Source organism: Uloborus diversus, chromosome 8 (genome assembly GCF_026930045.1).
Source record: "Uloborus diversus isolate 005 chromosome 8, Udiv.v.3.1, whole genome shotgun sequence".
Taxonomy (NCBI): domain Eukaryota; kingdom Metazoa; phylum Arthropoda; class Arachnida; order Araneae; family Uloboridae; genus Uloborus; species Uloborus diversus.
In genome coordinates this window covers 116,810,410-116,837,714 of record NC_072738.1, presented here as the reverse complement: position 1 = coordinate 116,837,714, position 27,305 = coordinate 116,810,410, and the positions used below count along the sequence as shown (strand labels likewise).

Below are 27,305 nucleotides of genomic sequence, written 5' to 3'. Positions count from 1 at the left end.
CACCAAGCGTCCATATAGTCCACTTGGCGACAGAAATTAGCCTTGCTTGGCAGACGATTTCGACTACCCCTCCCACCCCTCTGCATTAGGCCACTTCCTCCACGAATCGCAACCGACAACTCTCCGCTGTGTAGCAGACGATCTTTTCCCGCGGCCGCCCCCTTCCGTATCCTTTCCGCGGTTCATTCCGACGCGACAGCTCTTGCTCTGCACTTGCTCGTCGCAGCCCGAAGTTGGAGAAAGTCGGGAGTGTATATTGTTGCCATTAGTGAAAATAAAAATAAATAAAATAAGGGGGGTATGTGACGACGTATGAGGGACCGTGGTGACTACGAAGAGCAGTGGGCTGACGATTCCTCCGTCTTGACGAGCCCCAAAGATATGTTGTGTTTTCAAACAAAAATGGTGGATTTAGAGGGTTGCAAACCATACTCTCCGGTAAGATCATTAATATAATTTATTTATTCTTTTGGTATTTATTATTTGTATTTATTTATTTATGCATGAGAGCAATTTAGAATAACATTCTTCATGGTCATGAAAGATAAGTCTTAAATATAATTCTCATAAAATAGTCAGTTTAATAAAGCTAGCCTATTATTTGTTTATTTATTTATTTTTTGTTTAATATTGTTAATGAACTTATATATCGCTTACAAACTGAAGTATATAGCATAAGGTAACGTGCCATAAAGCTGACAACCCTAAATAAAACATTTTTTTAAAGCATTACAAGATTTCTAAAATAATTTAAAATGAGTTTTTCATTCTTCGTAATGGAGAGACACTCATTAGAAATTACTTTAGAAAATTGTCAATGCTTTTAGCATTTCTCTTATTTGAAAATTTTACTCTTGTTGTTTTACTTAAAGACCGTTTTGTTTGTATCAGCTATAGGGCACTTTAATATGTAATTTTAAAACGAAAGATTTTTTGATGTCTATCTTTATCCAAAGTTACTTTAAGACTTGAGCGTTGAACTGAATTCAATCTTCTTTGTGAGAAGTTTTTTTTTTTTTTGAAATGACAATGAGTACTGGAATGCATTCAGTCAAATCAGAACTTTTATTATAAAAAAGCAGTAATCTCCACTTTAACGCCCACTACTTTTGAAGAAAAAAAAATTGATTCAGCAAATTTGCAACTATTCTTTAATGAAACTGGATGAATTACATTTACACTTTGATATTTAATACAGAATATTTATGAGTATTTGTATGCAAATGCATATGTGATTGTATATTTTAACCCCTTTGACGTTAGTGCATATAAATCGTAAAAACAATACGTATTAAAAATAAATGAATCTTACTGCGTTTTCGACATGATTTTTCTTTACTTTAAAGATTTGTGTGGATGTTTATGGAATATTTTCTCCTTTAGAAACGAAATTAAGTGAAGAAAGAATTTTCTTCTAACAAAAGAAAATCATATTGGGATTTATTGCAGTTAAAGTAATTAATGTGCATACCACTTTTTGTGTTAATATTTGCTTTAATATGTTATGTTGTTTGCTTAAATAATTTACTTCTTTAGTAACTAGAAAAGCTATTTTTAATTCAGAAGTGACAACTTTTTTCGCTTGAGTAAAAAAATTTAAGTGTATATTTTTTACTTTTTTGCTCATATTTTCTGGCTTATAGTACAAGTTTTAACTCATTTTCAAGGCATATATGCATGAATATTTTCATGATTTTTAGTGCATATAATCTGGGCTCTGTTTATGAGTAATGATTCAAATATTTTATTGTTTTTTAACCGTTTCAAAGTTGTTATTAGTCTAATTGAAATTTGTGTAACTGGAATTATAAATGGTCGCATAAAAGAAATTCTTACTGTTAAATCTCAACTTAAAATTCGGAAAACTTGATGGTTGCTAGAAAATGCAGTTTCATGTGTTCAATTCTGCAGATTAACTCTTTCATGTTGCTTCTAACATTTATTTCTTCTTCTTCTTATTTTTTTTAAATTTATTTTTCAATCCGTTTTTCTGTTTTTGAAGAAGACACTTTTTGATTGGTTGGTTGTTCCATTAGGCTTGATGGCGCAAGAGCCTAGATAGGCCATACTGCTCCAGGCGATTGTTAGAAAGTGGAAATGTTTCTAAAAAAGTTAAATTGTTTAAGGTTTTAGGAGTAAGGAAGTAAAACTTTTAGAGTTTTGAATAGTTTTGCCGAAATGAAAACATGAACGTAGATTTGAATTTTGAAATACAAACCGAAATAATTGGCTAAAAAATAATCTTAAATAACATAAAAGCAGTAATAACAACACAAAGACGAGACGAAAAACAAAGACTACTAAATTAAAGAAAAAAATCCAGTTTCCTGAAGGAATGGGAAAAATTTATTTTTAGAGTTTTGTATACTTTTTTTTGTAACTCATACATTTTTTTTTATTAAAGAAGTTATTTTACTACGTTAACCTTTATTTTGTAAATTATCCAGTTATGTAATAGCGTTTTTGATTAATTTTCTAAAATTTCAAAAGCATATTTTATGACGTCTATGTTATAAAGACATTTTTTTTTCTCTCCCTGTATATAACATTTTCTTTCCAAGGTTCTTAATTAACCAAAATATGTGCTTCAAAATTAAAAATATTCTTTATATGATCTTAAATGAGTAAATTTTGTGACACAGCAATTACTTTCTTCGCCCTTATGCTTGCGGAAGCACATAAAGTACTTAATTAAAGTGAAAGCTTGATAAGGACGTTGTAAATACAAAAGTACCGTACATTTCATTTTTCATACTGTCGTGGTTATGAAGCGACACTTTAATCTCAAACAATTGCCCTTTTTTTAAAAGAAATAATTCTGAAAATTAAAACAAACAATAATGATAAATGAGTTCATGAAAAATAAATAATTAAAAAGTAAAAATATAATGAATTGACTGTTGACTTTGCATCAAAATTAATTTGGCTAATGCATTAAACATATTTCAGATGTAAAAAAAAAAGAAAAAACATTTATGGTTTAAAGTTACGTTTTTTTCTGTAGAAAAAGAGTTTCGTCTTGATTATATTTTTTCGTTGAATTGTGTGAACTGTTGAATTTTGTTTACACTCTTTTAATTTAATAAATGTGTATTATTTTGGAGAAAACTTCATTAAAAGGTAGGATGGCTACAGTAAGTTTTGAAAGAGATTTATATTTTATTTCATTTTTCCTTTCGGATGAAATTGTGTTTCAGCTATTATTAAAATTTATGGTGACGAAAATTTTTATCTTCCGATATATTGCATAGTGAATATAAAAGTGCATGTGGTTTATTTGAAAGAGAGATGCTTTTGAATTTCGTAAAGACTTTACTTTACAAAATAAATAAGCAAAATAAATAAATAAATAAAAAACGCCTATAACCGTACTTTTTTGTGTTTCTTTTTGTAATGCCCCCATTACACCTGAAGTTTTCTGTTTGTTTACTTCCAGAAATTTGCTTCATAAGTTGATTCTTTAGGTCATGAAAATCAGAGATGCCTCCCCCCCCCCTTCTCTAGGCGGGGGTCATGGCGCAGACTGCGCCATTGAAATTTTCAGGGGAAGTTGTTTTGGGGTATTTTTCCTGAGAAAAATCACTATTTAACACCATTTGCTCGGGAAGGTCACCTATTATTATGATGTGCGAAGTATTTGTATTTAGAAGTTGGTTAAGTTTGTTTGTATATGTATATAAATGTAAACAAATTGTGGACCTTTAATCTTTACATTAATACACTAATGTTCTGAATATTTAACCATCAAATTACTTATTCTTTTATTAACGAAAAGAAAAGAAAAATGTTCTGAAACTTTATAATTATTTAAAAATAAGACTGCCCAAAAATAAATAACTCGAAAATAATAATAAATGTCAGCATTATGTAAGCAAGGAAATATTCTTCCTCCATTGCAACTACTTTCAATTGACATGAGTTGTAAAAATTGTTTCATACATTGATTGCAGTGAAGTTCAAACTTTGTTTCCAGTTCCTATACAAATTGAACTACAGTTGCTGTAGCAAAATAATTCTAATCCGTAATGCGAACGCATTTTCTTATCTTTAAAGTAAAATACACGTTTTAATACTAAAACTTCAAAATATTACACCTTTTTTTATTTTAAAAAAAAGCGAAACACTAACAGTTTATAATTATTATTATTTTTCTTTTGCTAAGGATTACTGAATTTAATTATACCTTCATTTAATTAGATCATATCCAGACTAGAGCAACCCATTAACAAACAATAGAGTTTAATACGTTTAAGAAAAATAAAGACAAATGTTTTTATTTTCAGAAAAACACAAAAACTAGACTCATACGTATATTAAGTTGCTTCTTTAAAACTGATTTGTAATCTATCCCTGTTGTAAAATGTTATTACAATTTTTTAATGGTTTATTTTCAGAATCTATACTTCTTACACAAATCCAGTTTTAGGTTAATCACCATAAGAAGAACGGTTACTATTTTTTAAAAAAATATGCTTAATTTCATGAAAAAAATGTTTTTATGAATAATTTGAAAATATGAAGAGGCAAAAGTCTTCATAAAAATATTTCATCATCTTACATACTAGGAAAAGTTTTATCTTACATTGAAATTCCGTGAGATTTTGGTAAATCCAAGAAATACATCCTACTTTTACCTTTTAATTATTAAGTCTACTTCAAATCTTTTAGCAATGGGTCAGTTCACGGTGACTGGCGTTACAATTTGACTCAATTTTTAACTTATAAATTCAGCAATGTCTTGAAATTAAATTTTGCTCTTCTGAAATTCATCTAAAATATCATGATATGGTACATCACTACCCCCACACTTGATTTCAGAATTGAGGAAATTTTTTTTTGTATGAAAAGGGGAATGAAAAAATGTGACTGATGTTACGCAGAAAAGACATTGAAAATTGTGACTTACATATAATTTGAAATTCTCTTCGAACTAATAACGTAAAATCTAAACAGATTTCTTCCCCTTAAAATAGAGATTTTAGACTTAATGAAAACACTTCGTTTTTATTGAAAAATAAAAATAAAAAAACTGAAAGTATAAAAATTATTTAACACCCATGACAATAAATTTACAATAAATTGCTGCAATTATAAATTATTTCTCCTCAAAAATAAAATTAGCATATGTTTCGTTTAAAATTGTAAAATTGTATTTAAATTTCAAGAAAAGTACATTTATAAAGTTTTAAAAATTATATTTTTGATGTATTTCATAAGATAAAAAGTCCTCTTGCTTTTACTACATCTAGTGCGCTAAATATTTTACTCCTTTCTCATGTGAATGACAAATTTCATCCACATTGACAGGCTGTTTCTAATGTTTTACTGCTTGACTCTTGACAGTTACTAAATACTCCTAATTTTCAATTTCAATGCATGTAACTTCTCGTAATGCAATTTTTTGTCATATTCTTCAAGAAACCGTTCTCCAGTTGCAGTCAACAATTTTGGAACAGGGCTGCTAGAAGTGATTCCCTCCTTTACTGTAAGAAAAAGGGGGTTGTTGCTAAACACCTGCTACAGCTTCTGAATTTTTTTAAAAAAAGTATTACTCAAATATAACTCTTTATAACATGACTGTGTGTGCAAGTCGGATGGTGATAGCTCTGAAATTTGCATGAAGCTGTGACATTTAGAAATACTTTTGTATCGATGATGTAGCACTTTCATTCAAATGTAATACATGAACAACTAGGAGTATTAAAATGTCAGTAATCCAACGTTATTAAGCACAAAACTTGCAAATGATTGCAGACACGTGTTTCGGTGTTACAAGGAACACCTTTTTCAATGCAAAGAAGTGTGAGCTTTGAGAAAACAACAGCTGAATAAATCCAGTATTGCTCAACACTGTTGGGAATCGAATCACTCTTTTGATTTTAGCTCTTATCAAATTATCCAAAAATGCCCCAATTCGTTGGATCTTGATTTTTGGGAATCTTTTCACATCCTGAGGAACCGTTCTAATTTAGTTAACGATCTTACTGCAATTCCCTATTTTTCTTCTGTGTGGACTCCTTTGTTAAAATTGGTTTAGATTTTCTATTATTTTTATGTAAACGTCGTACATTTCTTACTTTTATTTTTTCATTTTTTGCTTTCTTATTTCGTTTTGTGATTAACTAATTCCAATATGTTTATCCTTCACTCTGTTTTTTTCTGCATTTCTCCATTTGATACATTGCTTCCATACATAGTTTTTCCCGCTGGTAAATTTATTGCTAATTTATTCAGAGTGGTTTCATTTTTGGACTTTTTGCATTGTTTATGGGTTTTCTTTTAAAATTTATTACTTAACGGTTTTTTCCTGATGGAATTATATAATAAATTTTGTCTCCATGTGTCATTTTATCTTTTTTGTTTTGTTTAATTTCTATTTTTTGATATTTATACTACCTCCTGTTCCACCGTGTTGCTTTTCTCGGATGACTTTTCATCCAAAAGCTCACACTTCTTTGCATTGAAAAAGGTGTTCCTTGTAACACCGAAACACGTGTCTGCAATCATTTGCAAGTTTTGTGCTTAATAACGTTGGATTACTGACATTTTAATTTTTCAGCACAAAGGTATTTATTCTTTATTTATTTATTTATTTAACTAGGAGTATGTCAAATTTCATGCTAGAAATTTTTTTACAGCTGCAGTTTGCTTTTGTGAAGATACAACAAAGTCCTCTTTGAATGACTCAACAGATTTTACCAAGCTTTCATTATTTTAAAGAGGGGTAATGCAGCTGCTAATTTAAACCTGAGACTTCAATACTTTAAATTTGTTCTACCCTTGTTCTACTTCTTCACCTAATTTCTTTTTTTAGTTTTACTCTGAACTAACTTTGGTAATTGTGCTAGGTTTTTTAAAATTATTATTTTTAATTTTTCATCACCCGCTTTTTTTTAGCTTCTACTTTGTTTTAATTTTTCTAATTTTCGTATTTTCCTTAATTTATTTCTCCTCACTTTTCGCCTTTCTGCAGCAGTCAATGTCATTTGTGCAATTTGTTTGAGGTTTATTGACGAAAAGAGAAGTGTGACTGATATTACTGCCACTGATGTTACATATTTTAAATAAGCTTTAAATAATTAAATTCAACAATTTCTAAATATTTAAGGGATTAATGTTAAAGATACCATCGTAAATGAAGAGAATATGACTTTGTATAAACATTGGTTTTTTGTTGTTACATTAGTTTACATTAGTATGAGGCCTAGTTTAGAAACAATTGTTACAAGACAATTATAACAGTTTAAAGTTTCTTTGTTGGTCTAATCACTTCCTATGTAAACTTAATTTCAATAAAAAATAAGATTGCAGACATAACAATTAATTTCCTAAGTGAAAAAAAAGATTAACTTTTAAAACCGCTTATACAACGACACATGGACACTAAGGTAGTGCTGTCAAAATTCGCCAATAAAACTTACAAAAAATATGTTATATCTATTTTTGCATAGTTTTATAAAAATGCAGTCTTTTTTACCTCATAAGAAAGAAAAAAAAATACTAATACAATGAAGTTTCTCTTTTACTGTGATGCCCCTAGTTTTATGGACATACCTAAGTGATGTTTGATTCAAGTATTTGAAATCGTTAAATTCTATATTTCTCAGAAATACATATTCTACAAATATTTTAAGCATGTATAACAAAGTGCCCGAAAAGGAATTTGTATTTATAAATTAAAGTCATCAATATTTTTTCTACTATATAAACTGATCCTTATCGTATTTTAATTACTACGTTGTTTGACGTTTGAATAAAATTAGTTTCTTAAAATCTGGACGGGAGAGTGATCTGTTTTAAAACCACTTATTTTTGCAATGCTTTAATTTTTGCAACTTTCTCTAACTCCTTGTAATCGCGAATATTTAAATCTCGTGAAATATTTCAACTTTAAAAGTGTAATCGTCTTTCGGTTCTGTTCATCTAAAATTAAAGAAATTGTTAGATATATCGCTGCTTACGAAGATAAGTGCTTTTACATTATTAAAAGTTTTGAAGCTGTCAATTTTTCATTTCTTCAGAAGTTATTCTAAAATGTAAAAGAGAAATGCATTGAGAAAATACTAACTAACAAAAATATACTTACTTTTATAAATTGCTTTCAAATAATAATCTTTTTCCGTCAGATAAACTGGAGATACACCGTTTAATCAAATTGGTCAAAAATTGGCCGATTAATCAGCAACCGCGTGCGGTGATTATGATTTTTAGTTTTTCCATCGCCTTTAATTGTATTTTTTAAAGTTTCGACTTTTGAAAATTAGTTAATAGTTTGTTTATTTCTGTAAGCGTTTACTTTCATTGTTATTTATTTTTTATTTTACTATTTTTTAGTTTTATTCAAAGTCAGTAAGCCAATTTCCTTATCATAGTCGATAATATTCTGTTAAAAAGACGTGACCATTCAAACAAATAATCGGCAGCTCATGGTGAATGGTGAACAAATGCTTTTTCCAGTAGCAACTTTTTTAATTAGCCATTTATATTATTATATTAGCCATTTTTATTAACCAATAGTTAAATATTCATAAAATAGAAAGATTAAATTCAAAGATTACTATGCTTCCACTCTCAATTGTTGTGAAGAAATTTAATACGTATTCATAAAATTCTAAAAAGTCAAAAGGCAGTCAATAATCTCAAATATTTGTTTCAATGGCGGCTTGTGGGAGGGTCCAGAAGGGGCCCGGGTCCCCTCACTTTTTTTAGGCAATAATTTATAACTTTTTATTTATTTTCCTTATTTTTTTGCGTACGTGCTTGAAATTAAAAAAAAAAAAAAAAAAAGATTGTACCGTATTTTCCTGCAGATAATCTGTTAAAAAAATGGAAAACGAATGAGGTGCGGATCATGCGCTGTCGCAGATTATCTTTGTTTTTTGCCCTCAACACCAACACATTGAACCTCAATATTTACTGCAGCATTCACCGAGACCGTCACCCTGCTTGTACGTTGTTTATTTTACATAGCTTGAATGCTCTTCTTTCACGATTCAGGCTATGTAAAATAAGCAACAAGACCGGTTTCTCCTTTCTTGACTCGTCGTCTTAAAGTAATTAGCGTACTATAATGCCAACTTAGAGAAGAAATCATAATTTTTTCAAAGATTATTTTCATGTTAGTTTTGAATGTACCTTAAAAGTTATTATTTCTCCACGTTTTTAATTTAGTTGCAAAAATTGTATGCTAAATAAAAACTGCATTTTTTTTTTCCTTTTCTTTTTTCTTTTTTTTTTTTTTTGCATCGTATTATCCGCTACGGCGCCACGAATTATACAAGGTTTTTTTTTTTTTTCTGGCCGATTTTAGGATTCTTTATTTTATTTATTTTAAAGCGAATACTGAGATGTATTTTCATCTTTGTTAAAGTTAATTAATTTAAAATTGTTGCATATTTATCTTATCATAATATTTTTGCACTTTTGTTATTTGTCCTTGCTAATATAAAATTAATTTTACTCATTCAAAATAATTAGTTATTAAAAGATTAAAAATCATATTACTACGTTTTTAAAATTTTCGATCAATATTGATTTTTTAAATTTAAATATTTAAAAAAAAATTGAATGTTGTTGTTTTTTTAAAAACGTGAGGGGGGGGAGCAAGTGCACTCATGATCTGGCCCCCTCACTTTTTCAAGACATGAGCCGCCACTGATTTGTTTAATTAAAAATTTAGTTAGAAGAAATTTGCAAAATGTGTATTTCAATTGTATGTATAAGCATTGAATGCCTTAGCCGTGAAAAACAAAAAAATATTTTGTTTAAATTGAAGAATTCCTTTAAATACTGGGGATGGGCGTGGGGAGATCATACATGCTTAAACTAAAAACAAAAATAAAAACATTAAAATATTAATTCATTGCACAGAAAAAAAAATTAAAAAGGAGATGCTTGTGTTCAAAACCACGCAATCAATCTTGTTCTTCATCCTGTATTATACCAGGTTTCTTAATTTCTTTGATGAGGGGAACCCTTTTTACTCTCCTTTTTTTTCGCGGAACCCCTGATGTATCTTGAATAGCATGATTTGAATGAGACATTCATGAACGGCTTACATGCAAAAAGAACGAAAAAGATTCAAAATAAATTGTTATATTGTAATCAAAAAGTTATAGATTTCGTAAATTTTCAATTAAATGTCATTTTAATAAAAATTTCGTATTCTTGTACTAACATAGCCACAGATCATACATTGATAATGCAATTGTGTTTGCAATACAAAATTCTTTTTGATGCATTCATTCTCTGCTTCTTATTCGAAAAATATCAAGTGAATCCTTCTCTTAAGAACTTTTTGTAATCGAATTTTTAATAGAGTAAATCTTAAAAAAGAACGCAGAATCTTTGATTGATCTCCATGGAACCCCGGAGTTCCGCGGAACACAATTTAAGAAACGCTGTCTTAAATCAATTAACTATTACGACTGAAATATCTTGACAAAATGAACGAATGAAGGAGAAAAAAAATATTATTATCTCATACAGAAAGACCATTCTCTATTCACTGTTGAAAAATTCCGAAACGTTACTGGTTATTTCCGTGGGACGTCTCGGGATTTCACACGTTTTCACCTATTTTCCCGTAAAAACAAGTATTATCATAAAAAAGTTTCCTGAATCGCTACAAGTTGCACGCGTGTAGACTTTTCACTGCTGTGAAAAATATTTTTAGCAACCAGTTTAAAGATTGAATGAGCGTGTTTATTAAGTGTATCGGCCTAAGGTTGAGTACGGCCTGTCCAGATTGTCTAAGCTCCCAATGAGAGCGAAAATGTCACTGGATAGCTGCAGCTTTGTCAAGGTAGGAATTGCATGCGAGAGATATATCTGGTTCCTTCTTGCATAGCTTTGACCGTGGTCGCTCTGAATTTTTGGAGCCTTCTTGGTAAATTAGGAAGGTTCTAATCAATTGCACTAAACCTAGTTAATTTTCTCGAAGGTTCTAGCGACATGACTGGCTTTAACAGGGGAAACTTCGCACTTCTTCATAAACCTTCAAGGTTAATTTCAGGAAGGTTACTGACTTTTAGCGGAAAGCGTTCCTGGTTTTTCCAAGATATGTTACTGGAAGAAATTGGGCACATCAGCTGCCTATTATTTTCCAGGAACGTTTCTGAATCAGTTTTACTGTGTTCTAATCAATATTGACCACCATGTTTTTTGAATCCTTACAAAACTTTTACTTCCTTTCAGGGTGGAACACTAAAAATAAGTGCACTTAGTCAGTAATCTTCCAATTTGCAATTTTTTCTCTACATTACTTTCTTCACATTTTGAGTAGCACCGTAAGAGCAAATCTTCAAATTTGGTATTAGCTTTTCAACTTGTAAAATACTTGATTGCTGTTTCATATTAAATCTAAAAAATTTGTTTTATGTTTTTAAATTTGCGTAATCGAGATACAAAGGCACACGCGTAAATCGGAATGCATTTTATTTTGATTAACCACCTTCCTCACTTAAAAAGGATGAGAATTTCACCCAGAAAAATAATTCATTCATTTTATAAATTTTAGTTTCCTTTGAGACGAGCTATCCTCATTATGTCCAATCTCACTAAGCAATAAATCATTTGTCTCATTACAACAGCGATTTAAAATAACAAAATCTATCATTTATCCCATAAATTCTCATTAGAGACTTAGGAAATGAGCCCCGTTTCCTTCATTATTTTCAGATAGTGATGTGAATGATTTATTCCAATGCTACCATTTATCAGACAAAAAATTTGATTTTGTTATGAGTGATTTGACATAAAATCGACTATTTGGGCCTTAAATGGGTAAATGAGTACTTCTTGGCATACTATTGCGAAAAACATTTATGTAGTTGATTCTGGTGACTGGGGAAGTGTTAAAATGTATGTTATTCAAACTAGTACATTTGCTTTAAATTAACGCAATTAATTTCAAATTGAACCTGAAATAAATGGAAAATCCAACTTTCCAAGAATGCCAAATCGATTTTCTAGCATAATACCAATATTTTCTCAATTAATTTAAGTTGCTAATTATGCAAAAACATAGTTTTTTAGCAATTAAAACTGATTTCAAACAGCAAAATATCCATCTCTTTACCGAAAAAAAAGAAAAGAAAAAAATGATGATGTAGAATATGTTGTATCAAATTCAGTTTCTAGCTCTTAGGGTTTACTTTTCAGTAAATTTCAACCGTTAATGGATTTTCTTTGGTAACACTTAAAACTCTGTTAAAACTACAGGTTGCATTTGGCATCTTTCAAAAGTGAAAAGTTTTTTCACCAGCGGCACCCTATACGGTACTGAAATTGTATCCTTAACACGAGTGAAAAACTGGCACCCTTAACCCAGCGTGCACCGCAGTAAAAAATGGAACCCTACTGCAGAACATTGGCACCCTTTCTGTTTCCTCGGTTTTGTGTGCATTTTCGGATACAATTGTGTACATTATTATTTATTGTTTTGAGTTATAAAAAACTAAATCTTGGTACCTTTTTCAGCATTGAATGCTTCTGAAAATGATTAAAAGGCATTTGATCACTACTCTAACATTTGATCACATTTCAACTTTGAAACATAGTTTAGAAGTGTTGATGACTTTAATTTGTCTGTCCGTGCACTAATTTTCGTACATCCGCTTGGATTGACCAGTAACTTTAATATGTTATTGACATTTACTGCAGCACGATCGTACCGAAAATGAAGAGCTAGGTACTATTTGGAAATCATTTACACGAACAATAAATATTCATTTATATTGCAATCATGAAAAAATAAAATCGTTTCATAAACGTTCAAAAATGTAACCAAGAACAACATTTTTATTTGTTCGTATATATGTTCGACATTTGAATATCCGTATAGAATATAAATAAGCACTTTTTTCAATGTGAAGTCTTTCGCCAAATTAAAAGCCAAAACAAATTCTAACGATCTATTCATTTTTACTATTACTAGAGTGGCGAAAAATGAGATAATAAATTTAAAAAATCGAAACAGAGAAGGAATTTCTTTTTGAAACCTCTTTTTTTTTTTCCCGTGCTTTTCTGTTTTGTTAATACGCAGCACAGTTAGAATTTCCGTTCACTTACTGATTGCATTACATTGTTAACAATAAATCTCTTAGTTAAAAATTCACAAGATCCCTAACAATACAAGCAAGTAAAACCACATATTCAAAACTAATAGTTGAATTAACTTTTCAAATATCATCTAATTTAAGCGTTTTGATTTTTAAATGTTACTTACCCAGTGCTGGTAGCTATTTTTAGGTAAAATTTATGCATGATAGAAATAACAAATGTACATAACAGCAAACTGAAGAATCAAAGTACTTTGAAACACTTTTAAATGTGTTCGGAAGCCTTCAAAGCTACACTATGATCAAAAGCCTGTACTTACGCGAAATTTTGAAGAGTAAGTTGCAGAAATCTTTAGTTTTAATCCAATTTCGTACTTCATTCAATGTGGAAGTGTATTTACGTTGTTAGTTCCTTCTTCCGCCATTGATTGTGGTTGAACGATGTCATCAGAGCGCATGCGCCAACTTTCTTCACATTTATTAGCGTCATTCATATTGTTCACAATTCCTAGCCTACATTGCACCCTGAGGCACCGTGTTTTCACCCCAGGGAGCCAAATAGCTTTTCAGAGGCACCCGTTGTTTTGAAAGTGTATATAAATCTATTTTGTCTAACATTTTAGAAAAAATATTTCTCACAACGTATAATTTCGAATCTGAATAATTAAAAGATTGATAAATGTACAAGTAAAGTAGCAGCAACAATCCAAAGGCAGAAAATGAATTTGCTTCCCCCCCCCCCCTATTATAAAATATTTTCAGTCGTTTGCAAAAAAAAAATTAAAATACTTCAAAATGAATAATGAATAATTTTTATCGGAAGCCAAATCACTTGCAACTCTTTGGGATAAAAAAAAATAATAATCACCTCGGTACCCCCCCCCCCTTTTTCGCTAAAAAAAAACACCCTCAAATTTTAGAAAAAAAATCCTTGAAAAAAAAAAAAAAAAGATTTTTACAGAGACACACTAAAATGAACCGTTTTATCAAAAATAAAATTATCGGTAGTTCGTTCTTTTAGGTAAATAATAAATGCCACTCTGAATTTCCTTGTATTTTCCGTTACCGTCTTTTGTTTGTCTTTCTCCTTTTGTCTCTTTTATGTTAACAACATATCGTCGCCTCAGAGCAACAGTAAGATATCTTAGTGTTCTTTCTGGGTTTAGATACCTTACTGTTGCTCTGAGGCGACGATATGTTCTTGTTGTTTGCATAAAATTTTGGACTGTTTTTCTCTCTTTGTTTTTAAACAAAGTGGATATGTTGTTGTTTAAGTTTAGGACCCATTTATTTCAGACTGTTTTTCTCCTTTGTTTTTAAAAGAAAAGATAACCATATCTTCTTGTTTGCCTATTAATGGTAGGACCTATTTCTCTGTTGTAAACAAAATGATATACGTGCTTGTTTATTGAAAACATTTTCTTAAATTCAAAAGCCTTCTCTGCGACGGCTGAAAATATTCTTTGAAATCCAATTCCTTCAATCTCTAAACGAAATTCGAAAGCATGATTTTGAAATACAAAAATCTCGATTTTTTAGAAGCACAAAGCTATCCATAATTTTTTAAAAATAAACTTAACTGTACATCATACAATTTTACTCTTTCAGGTAATGAAAAGGTAGAGAACGTTTTATTGATTGCAAAATTGATACTTGTGCTTTGGTTTTATAAAACGGGTAAACTTTTCTGCAAATTCAACTCAATGAATTGCAAAATAATCTGAATTAGTTGTTCTGTAACACCACGAGTAATTTACACCGTATCTATACGAGTTTTTTGCTTAATTTTTAAATATATTGTACTTTCTTTTAAAAGTTTTCTACGAACCATTAATGCAAATATTTACGGATAATGTCGCCATATTGGCTTGTTTTTCAACACAATGAGTGTAAATAATTCCGTGTATAGGTCATTATGCGACTGATGGACGTTCTAGGAAACCTTTCGTTGATCAATTTCTCCCCAAGTGTAACTTGACTTCCATTGTCCATTTCAAACTTTAGAGTCTGACATACTTCAAAGTGATGGAATTCATCTTCTGCATCCCAAATCTGCAATGATTATTTATAAACTAGAAAATCATCCGTCAATGTACGACGGGTGAAAATTGCTTCTTCATATGAGTGAAGCAACTGCCTGTTTGGGGATATTTTGATCGTTGAAATTTTGGATCGCATAATTTTGGGCAATTCATTGTTCCTTTCTGGCAAAATTAGCGAGATCGAAGTACATTAACTATTTTGGGTGCCAAAACATTGGCAACAATTGAAGGGAGGAAAAAAAAATCCTAGAATCTCAGCTATCGTAATCGTTTCCTAAAAATATATTACAGAAATCAATAAACTTTCTCAATTGTAAAGTAATTCATGTTTATGAATAATTTAATTGCTGGTGATGCAAAACAATCAATCAATTAGCTTACCGTGGCTTACCGTGGAGGGTCAAAAAGTGATCTCCAATTTCAATTGCAGCAGAAATCTGATTTTACGTACAGAGAGAGAAATAGATCATATTTCTCCTCATAAACTAATTATTATTCCGCGGTTTGACAACGTTTGCTTTATTGCATATAACGGGAATATAGACTCAAGTAAAAATGTTTAACGAAAAATGATGCTTTAAACCAGTAGTGCCCAACTTTTTTTTTAAACCAACGGACGGAACCTTTTACTGAGATGAATCTCACGGGCCAAAACATGTAAAATTAAAATCAATTAACATTTTTGAGTAACATAGGACAAATAGTAAAAAGTAATAAAGCAATTAATTACAGCGCAAGAATTTTAATTATAATCACTATATGCTTATTTTATTGATACGAAGTTTCCATTTGCTGTTTAGAAACCAATTTGTTACTCTTTGCCACAATCATTCGCAATAAGGATTGAAGATGGTCGGTTGTTTTGGAACGTTTAAGAAAGCATTGAACATAACAACGGATCGCATATCCCAGCTACGCGGGCCACATATGTTCCGCCGCCCGTACGTTGTGTAACGCTACTTTAAATGATGATTATGTGTCGAGGGTGACAAAAATAGTAAAATCTTTGGAGCGAGGAAAAACATTTTAGACACCAGACAAATGATTTCTCCGTGTATTGGAATATTCAGTATAACATCGTTTCTGAAAGTTTTTCGTTCTGTAAGAACTATTCTCCAGGCATTTTTTTGACGCCCGGGTGACCTGGTGCTCGGGATTTAGCAGATCCTGATTATGTGTCGAAAACAAAATTTATTATCAATATGAAGCAAAGGTAACTGAAAACATTTGGGGGGGGGGGGGGAATACAAAAAAAGTGACTTTGTTTCGTAAAGTTCAATGGATAAGTTTCAACTTTTGTCGTATATATTTTTTTATCAACAACAGTGGCGTAGTTAGACCCGACTTTCGGGGGGGGGTTACTTCTTTTATATATACATGTATATATATATATATATAATATATATATATATATAATATATATATATATATATATATATATATATATATATATAAAATATATGTATAATATTATATATATATATATATATACTATATATATATATATATATATATATATATATATAATATATATATATATATATATATATATATATATATATAAAATATATGTATAATATATATATATATATATATAAAATATATGTATAATATATATATATATATATATATATATATATATACTATATATATATATATATATATATAAAATATATGTATAATATATATATATATATATATATATATATATATATATATATATATATATATATATATATATATATATATATATATATATATATATATATATATATATATATATGTATGTATAATCGCTTGGAATTTTTTCCTTTTCTTCTTTTTTTTTCTTTCTCTTCTCTCTTCTTTTTTTTTTGAGACTAACTTTTCGGGGGGGGTTTTGTCCCCAAAACCCCCCCCTTAGCTACGCCCCTGATCAACCAATTCTCAATAACAGTATTAGTTAAAGGTATGTCGGTACATTTATGTTTAGGAGCACAAGTCAAGCAAAATTTCTTTCACATCTTTGAAGTAATCAAAAATTTTGGGTAAAATGCAAAGCAGTGTGACTAATTTTTAAAAAATACTATATAGAATTTTACGTGATATAAATTAATTATAGTAAAACTGTTCATTAATTGAATTTGAAGGTGTCTAATTACACTACACTACAATGCTACAATATATTTGAGCAATTTTTTAAAATTGATAAATAATCGTTATCACATTACTTTTTGATTTAATTAATTTCATCGCAGAGTAGACAACAGAGTGGTATTGCATTGCATAATCTTGTTCATAAAATCAATTTCGCAACTTTACGCAGACAATTGCGCAATATATTCTGGGGACTTAACGATTGTTCAAATTGCTCAAAATTTAAAAAAAAGCGAATTTAAATGAAAAATAATGTTTTTGCACATTGTATTTTTCGTTTCAGTAAAAATAAATCGGATCCGTTTTTTTTATGAGCTTGTAAGATTTATAATTTTTAATGTTTATCAGTATTTTCTGTGCTACCATGACATTCTATCCAATTATCGTACTTTTCATCGAATTTATAATTTCCCCGCGCGTACAAAGTTTAAACCCTAGGTTGATTTTCAAAATTCTGGTGTATAGAAACACCTACAATTCTGTGAAGAGGACTACTTTTGTCCGGCACAGAAAAAGTCATGCATGTATAAGATGACCACTGCAGTACTGCACTGCACTGAAAGTGGTCAACTTACACAGGTTTCACTGAAGAACCATCTTTTGCCCCAAGACAGATAAGAGTTTCTCCAACCAGTTTTACTAATTATCTCCAAGTTTTTGCATTTGCATAAATAAGACCTGGACTGTAAAAAAAAAAAAAATCAGAAACGTTCGGGAATATAATGGACGGTCAATGTACCTAAAATTTGCTAGCAACATGTCTGACAAAACACAAAAGTTTTCTGCTAAAAGTCAGAAAAACTTCCTGAATCTTTCAAAACCTGGAATTCAGAAACCTTCCGAATAAAAACCAGTCACGTTTTCAGATTGAACCAGAGATCTCCCAAAGAATTTGCATATGTTTTTAGTAATAGCTTGACTTAATTTCTAAGCATTACTGGCTCAACTTCTAAGCGTTTTAGCAAATATGACCGAAGCTGGAGAAAATGGAGAAGAATTTCACACCCGTCATATTATGACTGGTGATTTTCTAGAATAGTTAATATGAAGCATATCCATAAAAAAAGAAATGGGATTAGAATGCGATAATAAAGATACAGGTTTTGTGGCCAATATCCACCAATACACTAATCGTAAGGATTATTTACAGCATGTAATGTTATATATTTTTATTTATTTTCAATCTTAAATGATATGAATCAATAATCTGAAAATTTTGTATTTAGATGAAGTTTTGGTGTTTAAGTTATCTATATAGGTTTTTTTACCTGAAAAAACGTAATTTTTTATGCGCGCGCACACACACACACACACACAAAAAACTTTTAAATGTAAAGTCTGCTTGATTTAAGCCTTGAAAAAAAAAATGAATAAAATCAAACCGCAGACGATTTGTAACTATGAACGAAAATTTCACTCTCTAAATAAATATTAAAAACAACCGTCGTCATGGTAATGTGAAAAATCAGAGCAACATCCAGTTCGGTCTAGTGAGGTGAGGATTAAGCAATTCGTGATGGCTCAAAAAATCATGCTTTCCATCAAATCCAAGACTTCTTTGAAAAGATTTTAAAATGTAGAAACGATTGATAAAATCTGCAAACAAGCGCAGTCCTGTATTTACTTTCGCGAAGCAAACATAAGATGACTTCCCCGCTTTTCAACAGATTTTCAAGAACTGATCATAGCGGAGGATCGAACGGTTTGGGGGAGAGAGCTATTTTTCAAGTCAACGCTGCAATGCATCAAGCAGTGGACAGGTTGTGACGATTTTCGTCTGCGAGACACCCCTCCTCCACCTTCTTGAGTCCAATGGTTCAACCCCGGTGACCCATCCTTTCCAAGAAAAAGATTCCAGGAAAGATGAAGGGGAGAAAGGCAAAAAAAAAAAAAAAAAAAAGAGGAAGAAATAGGGACCAAAAAAAAGAAAAGAAAAGAAAAAGTCTCCTCTCTGCCTCAAATGATGGAAACCTCTCTTTTCGCTTGGGATGGGGACACTTCGCGACATTCGTTCATTCGAGATATGAAACTCAGTGAGGTGGTTCTAGCAGCAGAAGACATTGCGAACATTTGTAACCATAGTGATAAGAACTATTATGGCATATTATTTCCATGCAAACATTAGTTACTTGCTACATAAAATTTAAATTCACATTACTTTAGCTCTTAAAACAACAAAATATCAATTAAAAAAGTCTTTTTTTTTTTTTTTTGAATGAACAAAGATTCAACGAGTAAAAACTTGCTTTGAACTTATCTTTGCTTACTTATTTTTATTAAAAAATTTTAAATTATTCCTGAGAATTTCTGGGAATAAAATATAGCTCCCCTTTTACCATATCTTCACTCAGTATCTGCTTTTCGTCATAATTAGATGATATACGTAAATAATAATAATAACGAAATCACATATTTCTAGGAAAATCATATTGTATTCAAATTTCACCACTTAATGTAACCCCCCATACAAAACCAGAAACAAACATATTTTCTGTAATTAATTCTCTTTTTATATCGACTATTTATGGATTCAAATAAAGTAATAATGAAAAATGGTAATTTTCAATAGCGGCGAAAATAAGGAATGTTTGCTTAAAGTTGGCTTTTTTCTGAAGAAGGAATCAAACTGGAAAAAACACTTCACAGGAAGATAAATGTTGCCAAAAAAAAAAAACATGCCTTTTTAAAAGTCCATTTTTCGTTTCGTCACACTAATAAGTTAGCAGTGAACTTTCACTACAATTAGAAACGTATTTCATAATCATCAGCCAATTCGAACATCCGGCGGATACCCCGATCGCCGATCGAAGTATATTAATGCAATCAAATTATCTAATAGTTATAAACCAATTAACTTCATAATGCTTGTAACGAATAACTACCTTTATGCTTAAAAATTAAATGAATGAATTACCAACGTTTTAATGCACAAAAACAACAATTTTTTGCACATTAAAACTTTGGCAATTCATTTATTCAATAAGCCTTATGCTTTATATTTTCCATCACAACATCGACAGCTTCAGTAGAAATAATAAAAGTAAAGTAATTTCTATCAACCCATACTATCTACATTTCTTAGTTTAAAATTTCATAATTTAATAAAAACATAATTTAAGGAATGTAAGTTTTACGTATGTAGATCCATATATTTAAGATCCATTTTTTATTTTGGATTATGTACCCTGTGAAATCATCAGGGCATCTTATAGGTACTGCTTAATCCATTCATTGCTCTTTAGAACTTTAATACAGGTAATGCTAAAACGGAATTAATTTGAGCTATCCCCCATCAAATATTTGGAGGACAAGGTCTTTCAACTTCGCGCCCAGTGCCCCAGTCTATTACTGTTTAGTTTATTTCTCGTAAAATGGGACAACCCGGAAATCGAAGCGAACCCCACGGATTCACGTCTGGTCAACAGGTGTTCTCAGTGTGTTGCTGACTCAACTCGACTGGTCCACCGTCTGGTGACTGCCCCATTCTCTGCATAAATCATTCTTCGTTTTCCTCGATTTTCATATGGCTTCTAATGAAAGGGTTCATATCTTACGGATGATTTAAAACCATCACAGTGGAAAATGAGGGTCTGTGAACGCCAACAGAAGTTGAGTGGTTCAGAAAAACAGAACGTATATAAGTTTGTATGTAATATTGCTTGGGTAAATTAATTTTTTGTAGTAACTAGCATAAAAGAACGTCAAAAAACAGACATTTCTCAGTTAGATAGCTTTTTAGATTAAAAAAAAATAAACTAAAATACTTATATGAGCATATAAAATCAGAAGTTTTGGAAACCAAAACTGCATAAATCATTCTCCGTTTTTCTAGATTTTCATATGGCTTCTAATGAAAGGGTTCATATCTTACAGATGATTTGGAATAATTATAGGGGACAATAATGGTTTGTGAGCACAAACAGAAGTTGCATTGTTCAGAAAAACAGAATGCATATAAATGTAATATTACTTGTGTATATTAATTTTTTGGAATACCCATTATAAAGTAAACTTCAAGGGAAAAAAAAACAGATTTCTCTCAGATAGGCACCTTTTTCAATAAAATATATACAAAAATACTTATACGAACATAGAAAACAGAAGTTTTGGGAACCAAAACTACATAAATCACTCTCCGTTTTCCTAGATTTTCATACGACTTCTAATGAAAGGGCTCATATTCATACCTTATGGATGATTTTCAATCATTACAGTGCAAAAAAAAAAAAAAAAAGTTTATGAACTGTGAACCCAAACAGAAGTTGAATAATTCAGAATAACATACTGTTTATAAGTTTGTGTAATCAATACTTGTACATTAATTGTTTGAAAAACTGTCATAAAAGAACTTCAATTAAAAGCACACACTTTCCTTTAATTAGCCGCCGCGCCGTTTCAATAATAAAAAAAAATATAGATGAAATACTTAAACGTTACGATCAAAACATGCAGGTAAATTTCGGGAATCAAAAAAAAAAAAAAAGAAAAATTAAATGTTCCATAACAAAAAAAAAAAAAAAAAAAAAACCTCAGCTTTGTTAAAGGGTGTATATGTATAAATTTGCACATATTGCTTTTATATTTTGCCTTTGAATTAATTAACACAAAACTTGATATTGATTTAGGTCATTTACTTAATCTTTTTAAAACTGAGTTTACTAAAATTCAGAATTGATTTGAGTATCTATATTACCGAATAGGAGTATCGTATTTGAAAAGAATGCCGAAATGTTCTTATCCAGTTACTTAATTCTTAATCTTGAGTTTGTTAATAAAACTTCTATATTAGTCATTGCAGATATTAATTAGAAGTTCTTTTCAACAAAACGTGAAATTAGTTCAATTACAATGACTTTTCAATAAGGCAATTGATAAAATATTCAAATGGTTTGAACGTCTATGAACCTGAATAAGTTTAATACATTGGCAATACAAAAAAAAGCCTCCTCTGATTCAATCTTAAGCTGCGCAAATATTATCATATTGCAACTAAGTAATATGAATTAACTACGACCGAGACGAAAAGTGGGTGTTTTGTCACAAATAAAAAAAAAAAAAGGTGGTTGAACAATAGATTTCGTTTTGGTTTTAAAAAAAAAGGAGTTCTAAAATTCTAAAATAGTTTTCCCTGTTTTTTTCTCTTTTTTTTATTGGAAAGAAATGTACATCCAAGCATTATACACGTATAATATGTTTTGAATCCTTAATTTCTTTTATTTGATTTACTCAACTATTTGTTTTATTTTTTAATTCAAGAAGTTTTATTTTATCGGCAAGAATTTTAAATGGCAATCGATTTCATATACATAGCAATCTATACAACTATGAGTTTTGTTTTTACAAATACGTCGTCATTATAAAATCCCTCTTTCACAAGTTTCTCAACCTTCATTCCTGTCTTATTGCATCCTAACAGTTTTATTTCCATTTTCCAGGTGAAACGTTCCAGACAAGATACCGAGAGTGATATTACGAACATCAGTCAGCATACAAATTCTGTTAGGTAAGTACAATTAAATTATATCTATATATTTATATTTATGTAAAAGTAGTAAACAAGAAATTAAAATAACCAACATTTGTTATTAATTGAACGATTTAAGATACCTTAGAGCAAGAATTAAAGCAAGGGAGGGAGCAAGTAAAATCATTGGCTAAGCAAAAGCTTGGGCAAAGAGCTCAAGTCACGTGACTCAACAACGACGATTGGTTGACACGTTTTGCGTGAAACTAGCGAATGAAACCTGATTTCTTTTAATGCTTTTCTTTAAAATCTATCACATGACTTGGGATCTTTCCTTCTATGAAAGTCTTCTCTCCCTCCATTTTATCTATTCTTAATGTAAGATACCTTTTGCGTGAAATAAGATGTATAAATCTCCAGGTTGATTATTATAATTTTATTCTGAAATGGCACATTTAAAAAAATTGTTGCGTTTTATCGACGAACAACATTGTGATCAATGAAATATTCTAAAAACATGATTTTTTTGGGTGGGGGGGGGGGGGATATTTCGAGTTTTACTTCGGTTACATTTGTTTAGAACAGAGGTGTCTCAATGAGCTACAATCTTTACATCTAAAGATCCCTCTATTGCTTTCCTTACTGAGTTTTAGTTAATGAACGATAAACATTTTTTCGTTTAAAACTGTAATAAATGGTCAAAAATAAATTAATTAGATCATTATTAATTAATATTAACAAAATTAATTATGTTCGACGGGACTTGGTCAGGACACGTTATTTTAATCTTTTTTTATTTGAATAAATTTTCATTCAGTTTTAAATAATTAAAAAAATAAATAACAAAGATCTTCAAAATATTTTTATATTAATGATTATTGAGTGTTTTTTTTTTTTTTAATTTCATTGCAAACTTTTTGATGATTTTCTTATTATTAATTTTCCTTCAACAATTAAAATCAAAATTAACTTATCTTCACATTTAAAGTTTTTTTTTCATTAATGATTATTAAACTGTAGATATTTTATTTCAAAGTTAATTATTTCTTTTTGTTTCGTTTTGTTTGGCAATGTTAAAAAATTAAGCAGTCGTTTTATGATTTGATAGAAGGACTACAAGCTCCAAACATTCTGTTTAAATAAAGAGCTTTTGCACATTATTGAGCAAAAAAAAAAAAAAAAAAAAATAATAATAATAATAATAATAATGAAATTTTACTTATTTAGTTGTGAAATTGGGAGACAATTTTGCTGTGATTCAGTTTTATATTTACAATGCATATAAAACAAAGGGTGTTTAATTTAAAATTCTACTATTAGAGAAAGTAAGTTCTACTGTGTAAGAAACGCTGGAATAAAAAATTTTATAGCTTGAAATTTCCAATCTCTAACTTCTCACTATCTCATAATTGAAACTCTGTATAGTTTAATTTAATTGAATTATTCAATACATAAGCATACCATATTTGAAATTCAACCCTTACATAGCCTTTCATTAGTTTTCCAGTCAAGCGTTATTCTCCTGTTCTTCTTCACTTCATTTCGCGCGATCACATGGAAGCGCAAAATCGTTGCTCCCCGTGGAATTTTAAATGAATTCCTCCTGTAGGTCACGTGGCTCTATTGTGGTTTGAAGAGCGCAAGTACTCTACCAGGGGAAGAGATATAAAACACTCCATCAACTTCACAATCTGTCGATAGTTTGGATTCAGATTAATCCTTTAATTTGATCTCTCTTTTTGGGAGGAGGAGGAGGCAGGAGGGGGGTGATGATCTCTTTGCGCGTTTGTTTCTCCCTCCCTCAGAATACTTCCGAGAGTTTTGCTTTTTATTTTCATGCAAATTTAAATTCATTACGCATTGTTGCTGTTCTGTTTAAGGTAAAATATCTTGAATTATTCTGTTTCAAATTCATGGCTTTTCTCTTTATATAAAAAAAGTAAGGTTTCAAAGATATTCTAGAAAGGAAGTCTGTGGCGTTCCTGCGTCCAGGAGACCCCATAGCACCTACAGCCTTGAAATTTTGTACAAAATTACTTCGAGTCCCGGTTCTTTGCACCTGGGGTTTTGTTTTTTAAAATTCAAATTAGATTTTTGGAATTAATTTTTTAAGCTCAAATTTCGCGTAAATTGCCTTTTATTGCCTATTAAAGGGGTGAAAAATTACTTGCACATACTTATATTATACATCGTTGGAAAGGGTAGAATTTTCCACGTACTACGCAATTTATTTCAATGCTCTAACTTAAATACGGCGGGAGTTATTTACGTTTTTTAGCTCGAACTTTTTTAGGCTTAGCTAAAATTTAGACACTACTTCCTTCATCAAATCTATCAGTAAAAAGTGAAGGAATTGTCCCACAGTTTTCTTTTTGACATCACTGGAAATAGCAGCTTTTTTTACTCCAGATCTAACTCGACCTATGGTCGTGAAACTTAGATTTTATCTCCAAAGGAAAAAAAAAATAGAAGCAGTTTTAATCAAGTTCGAAAGATCTCATTTCCATTCAAATTATTGATGTTTTATTTGGCGTTGCCACAGTTACGTCTTTTCCAATTGGTTTTTTTCTTCTTTCTTAATCACAAATTTTAAAAGGTTTCAATTTTAACGGAAAATCTTAGGCTCAACTCAAGTCTCGAGCTAAAGAGCAAAATATATTACTAGAGACCGCGAATATGAAAGCAACTTTTTGAACGTACGCAACTGCAGTTTTGCAATGCTCAAGAGTCTTTTATCCCTTATCGCTCTCCAAATTGGTACAAGTTATTTTGAAGCCCGGAAAAGGGATGCTTTTTGATCCAAAGGGATCTAGCTCGTAAAGCGTTTTTAATCTGTTTCTTTCTAATTGACGATTTAAATTTTTGCGAATCAAACAAGATTGCGAAGCAATCTTCGAGGGTTGGTGATCGTTAGCGAGCAGGGGACAGAGCCCCCCAGTTTTACATAAAAAAATATTATAAACGTTACGGGCAATGATTATGTAACATGTTTATATATTTTCTGTGCCTTTGGAATGAAAGAATGGTGCGATGTGTTTCAAGTTGATTTGTAATCAACTAAAAAAAAAGACTCAATTTTTTTTTCTATTTATGTGAACTCCGCTGTGAGCATTCTTATTACTTACATTTGAAAAAAGGTATTCATATTTAAAATTGCTTTGTAACACGTTACTTTCTTTCGAATATGGATTTGTTTATCTTTTAGTAAACTGAACATTCGAAAACGTAATCATTCCGTTGGTGATTGAAACTTGACATTTGTTTACATGGAAATGTATAAACTTTTCTACCTATTAGTTCACTAGCTATGAACTTTTCTTACCTCTCTGGTTAGTGAAATGCTACTGGTTTTAAAAATTAAAGTATTTGGGTTGCAATAAAGATAAATTTACTTCTATGCTATGATTCATGCTCTTGAGATTTTAAGAAAATAACTAAGAAATTATTGTTTATAAGTGTTTGTATTTGTCTATAAAAAAAGAAAATTCAATTTCATATTTTGTACTTCATTACGACATAATAATAAATTAGAAGAGGTTTACTTGAACTTCGATCATTACAAGAGACTCGTTTCTCGAAAATTATTGCAAGCAAATTCTTATTTATTATTGCATACGAAGTAGATGGATGACTTGGTGAAGTTATTTCGTAAGAATTTTCATTCATTAATGCATTCGAATTCGGCGATTAAAAAAAGTATTAATACAGACACTCTTATTCATTAACGTATTTGCAATAGACATTTTTTCGAAATTATTGCATATGAACTCTTATTCATTAATGTATTTAAAATCATAGACTTAAACGAAACGAAACAATTTTTCAGACATGATTCAATAATGCAGGTGTTCTCAAAGTGGGTGGCGCGGCACCCTGGGGTGCCGTGAAGTGTCCACGGTGTCCATACATTTTATGTAACAGAGATAGGCAAGGGCGCAACTCCAATTCTATACAGGGTGCCGCGAAGTGAAAAGGTTTGGGACTTAGGAACCCTTGCATTAATGTATTCCTGAACGATATCTTTATGAAATTATTGCATATGAACTCGTGTTCATTAATGTATTTGAAATCAGATTCGTGACCGAATTATTGCATTCGAACCCTTTTATATTTTTCTATTTTTACAATTTACTTTCTGTCTGTATAATGTTTTGACTGCTATTTCTATAACTGAGCGATTTTTTAATTATTTAGTACGTTAGAAAAACTTGTAAGTAGATACAAATAAGAAATGTTTGTTTACTGCTCGATATTTTTGTTATTTTCAAGTACGAAAATATATATTCTAATATTTATGTTAATTGCATACAATTAATCACACTAAGTGGGAAAACCGTAAGCCTTACATGTCTTATTTACGAAAGAATCGCTCGAGAAAAGATAGAATAAATCAACTAATAAAAAAAGGGGAAAGATAATAACGCTGTAAAAGACTTGGAGTGATCTGAAATGTTTTTATAGCAGCTGAGCGGGGAATAGGAAGACTGTGGTTCCCTTTATTCCATAAGTCGCAAATGGCACTCATTCTTTTATCACTTCTGCTGGAGATCAACTTGTTTCCTGCAGGGGCCACGTAAAAATTGATATTGCGGAAACTTAGGT

The 27,305-nt window shown here is 30.3% G+C and overlaps 1 protein-coding gene across 1 annotated transcript in view; it reads left to right on the top strand.

The window, feature by feature from the left end:
- Positions 1-304: 304 nt before the first annotated feature.
- The window catches only part of LOC129227394 (eyes absent homolog 1-like), a 155,123-nt gene continuing 128,122 nt past the window's right edge, over positions 305-27,305 (top strand). Inside the window, exons 1-2 of the mRNA XM_054861945.1 lie at positions 305-438; positions 22,675-22,742. Coding sequence (XP_054717920.1) covers positions 313-438; positions 22,675-22,742 — 194 coding nt within the window. The 5' untranslated portion in view covers positions 305-312. The remainder of the gene's footprint in view (positions 439-22,674; positions 22,743-27,305) is intronic.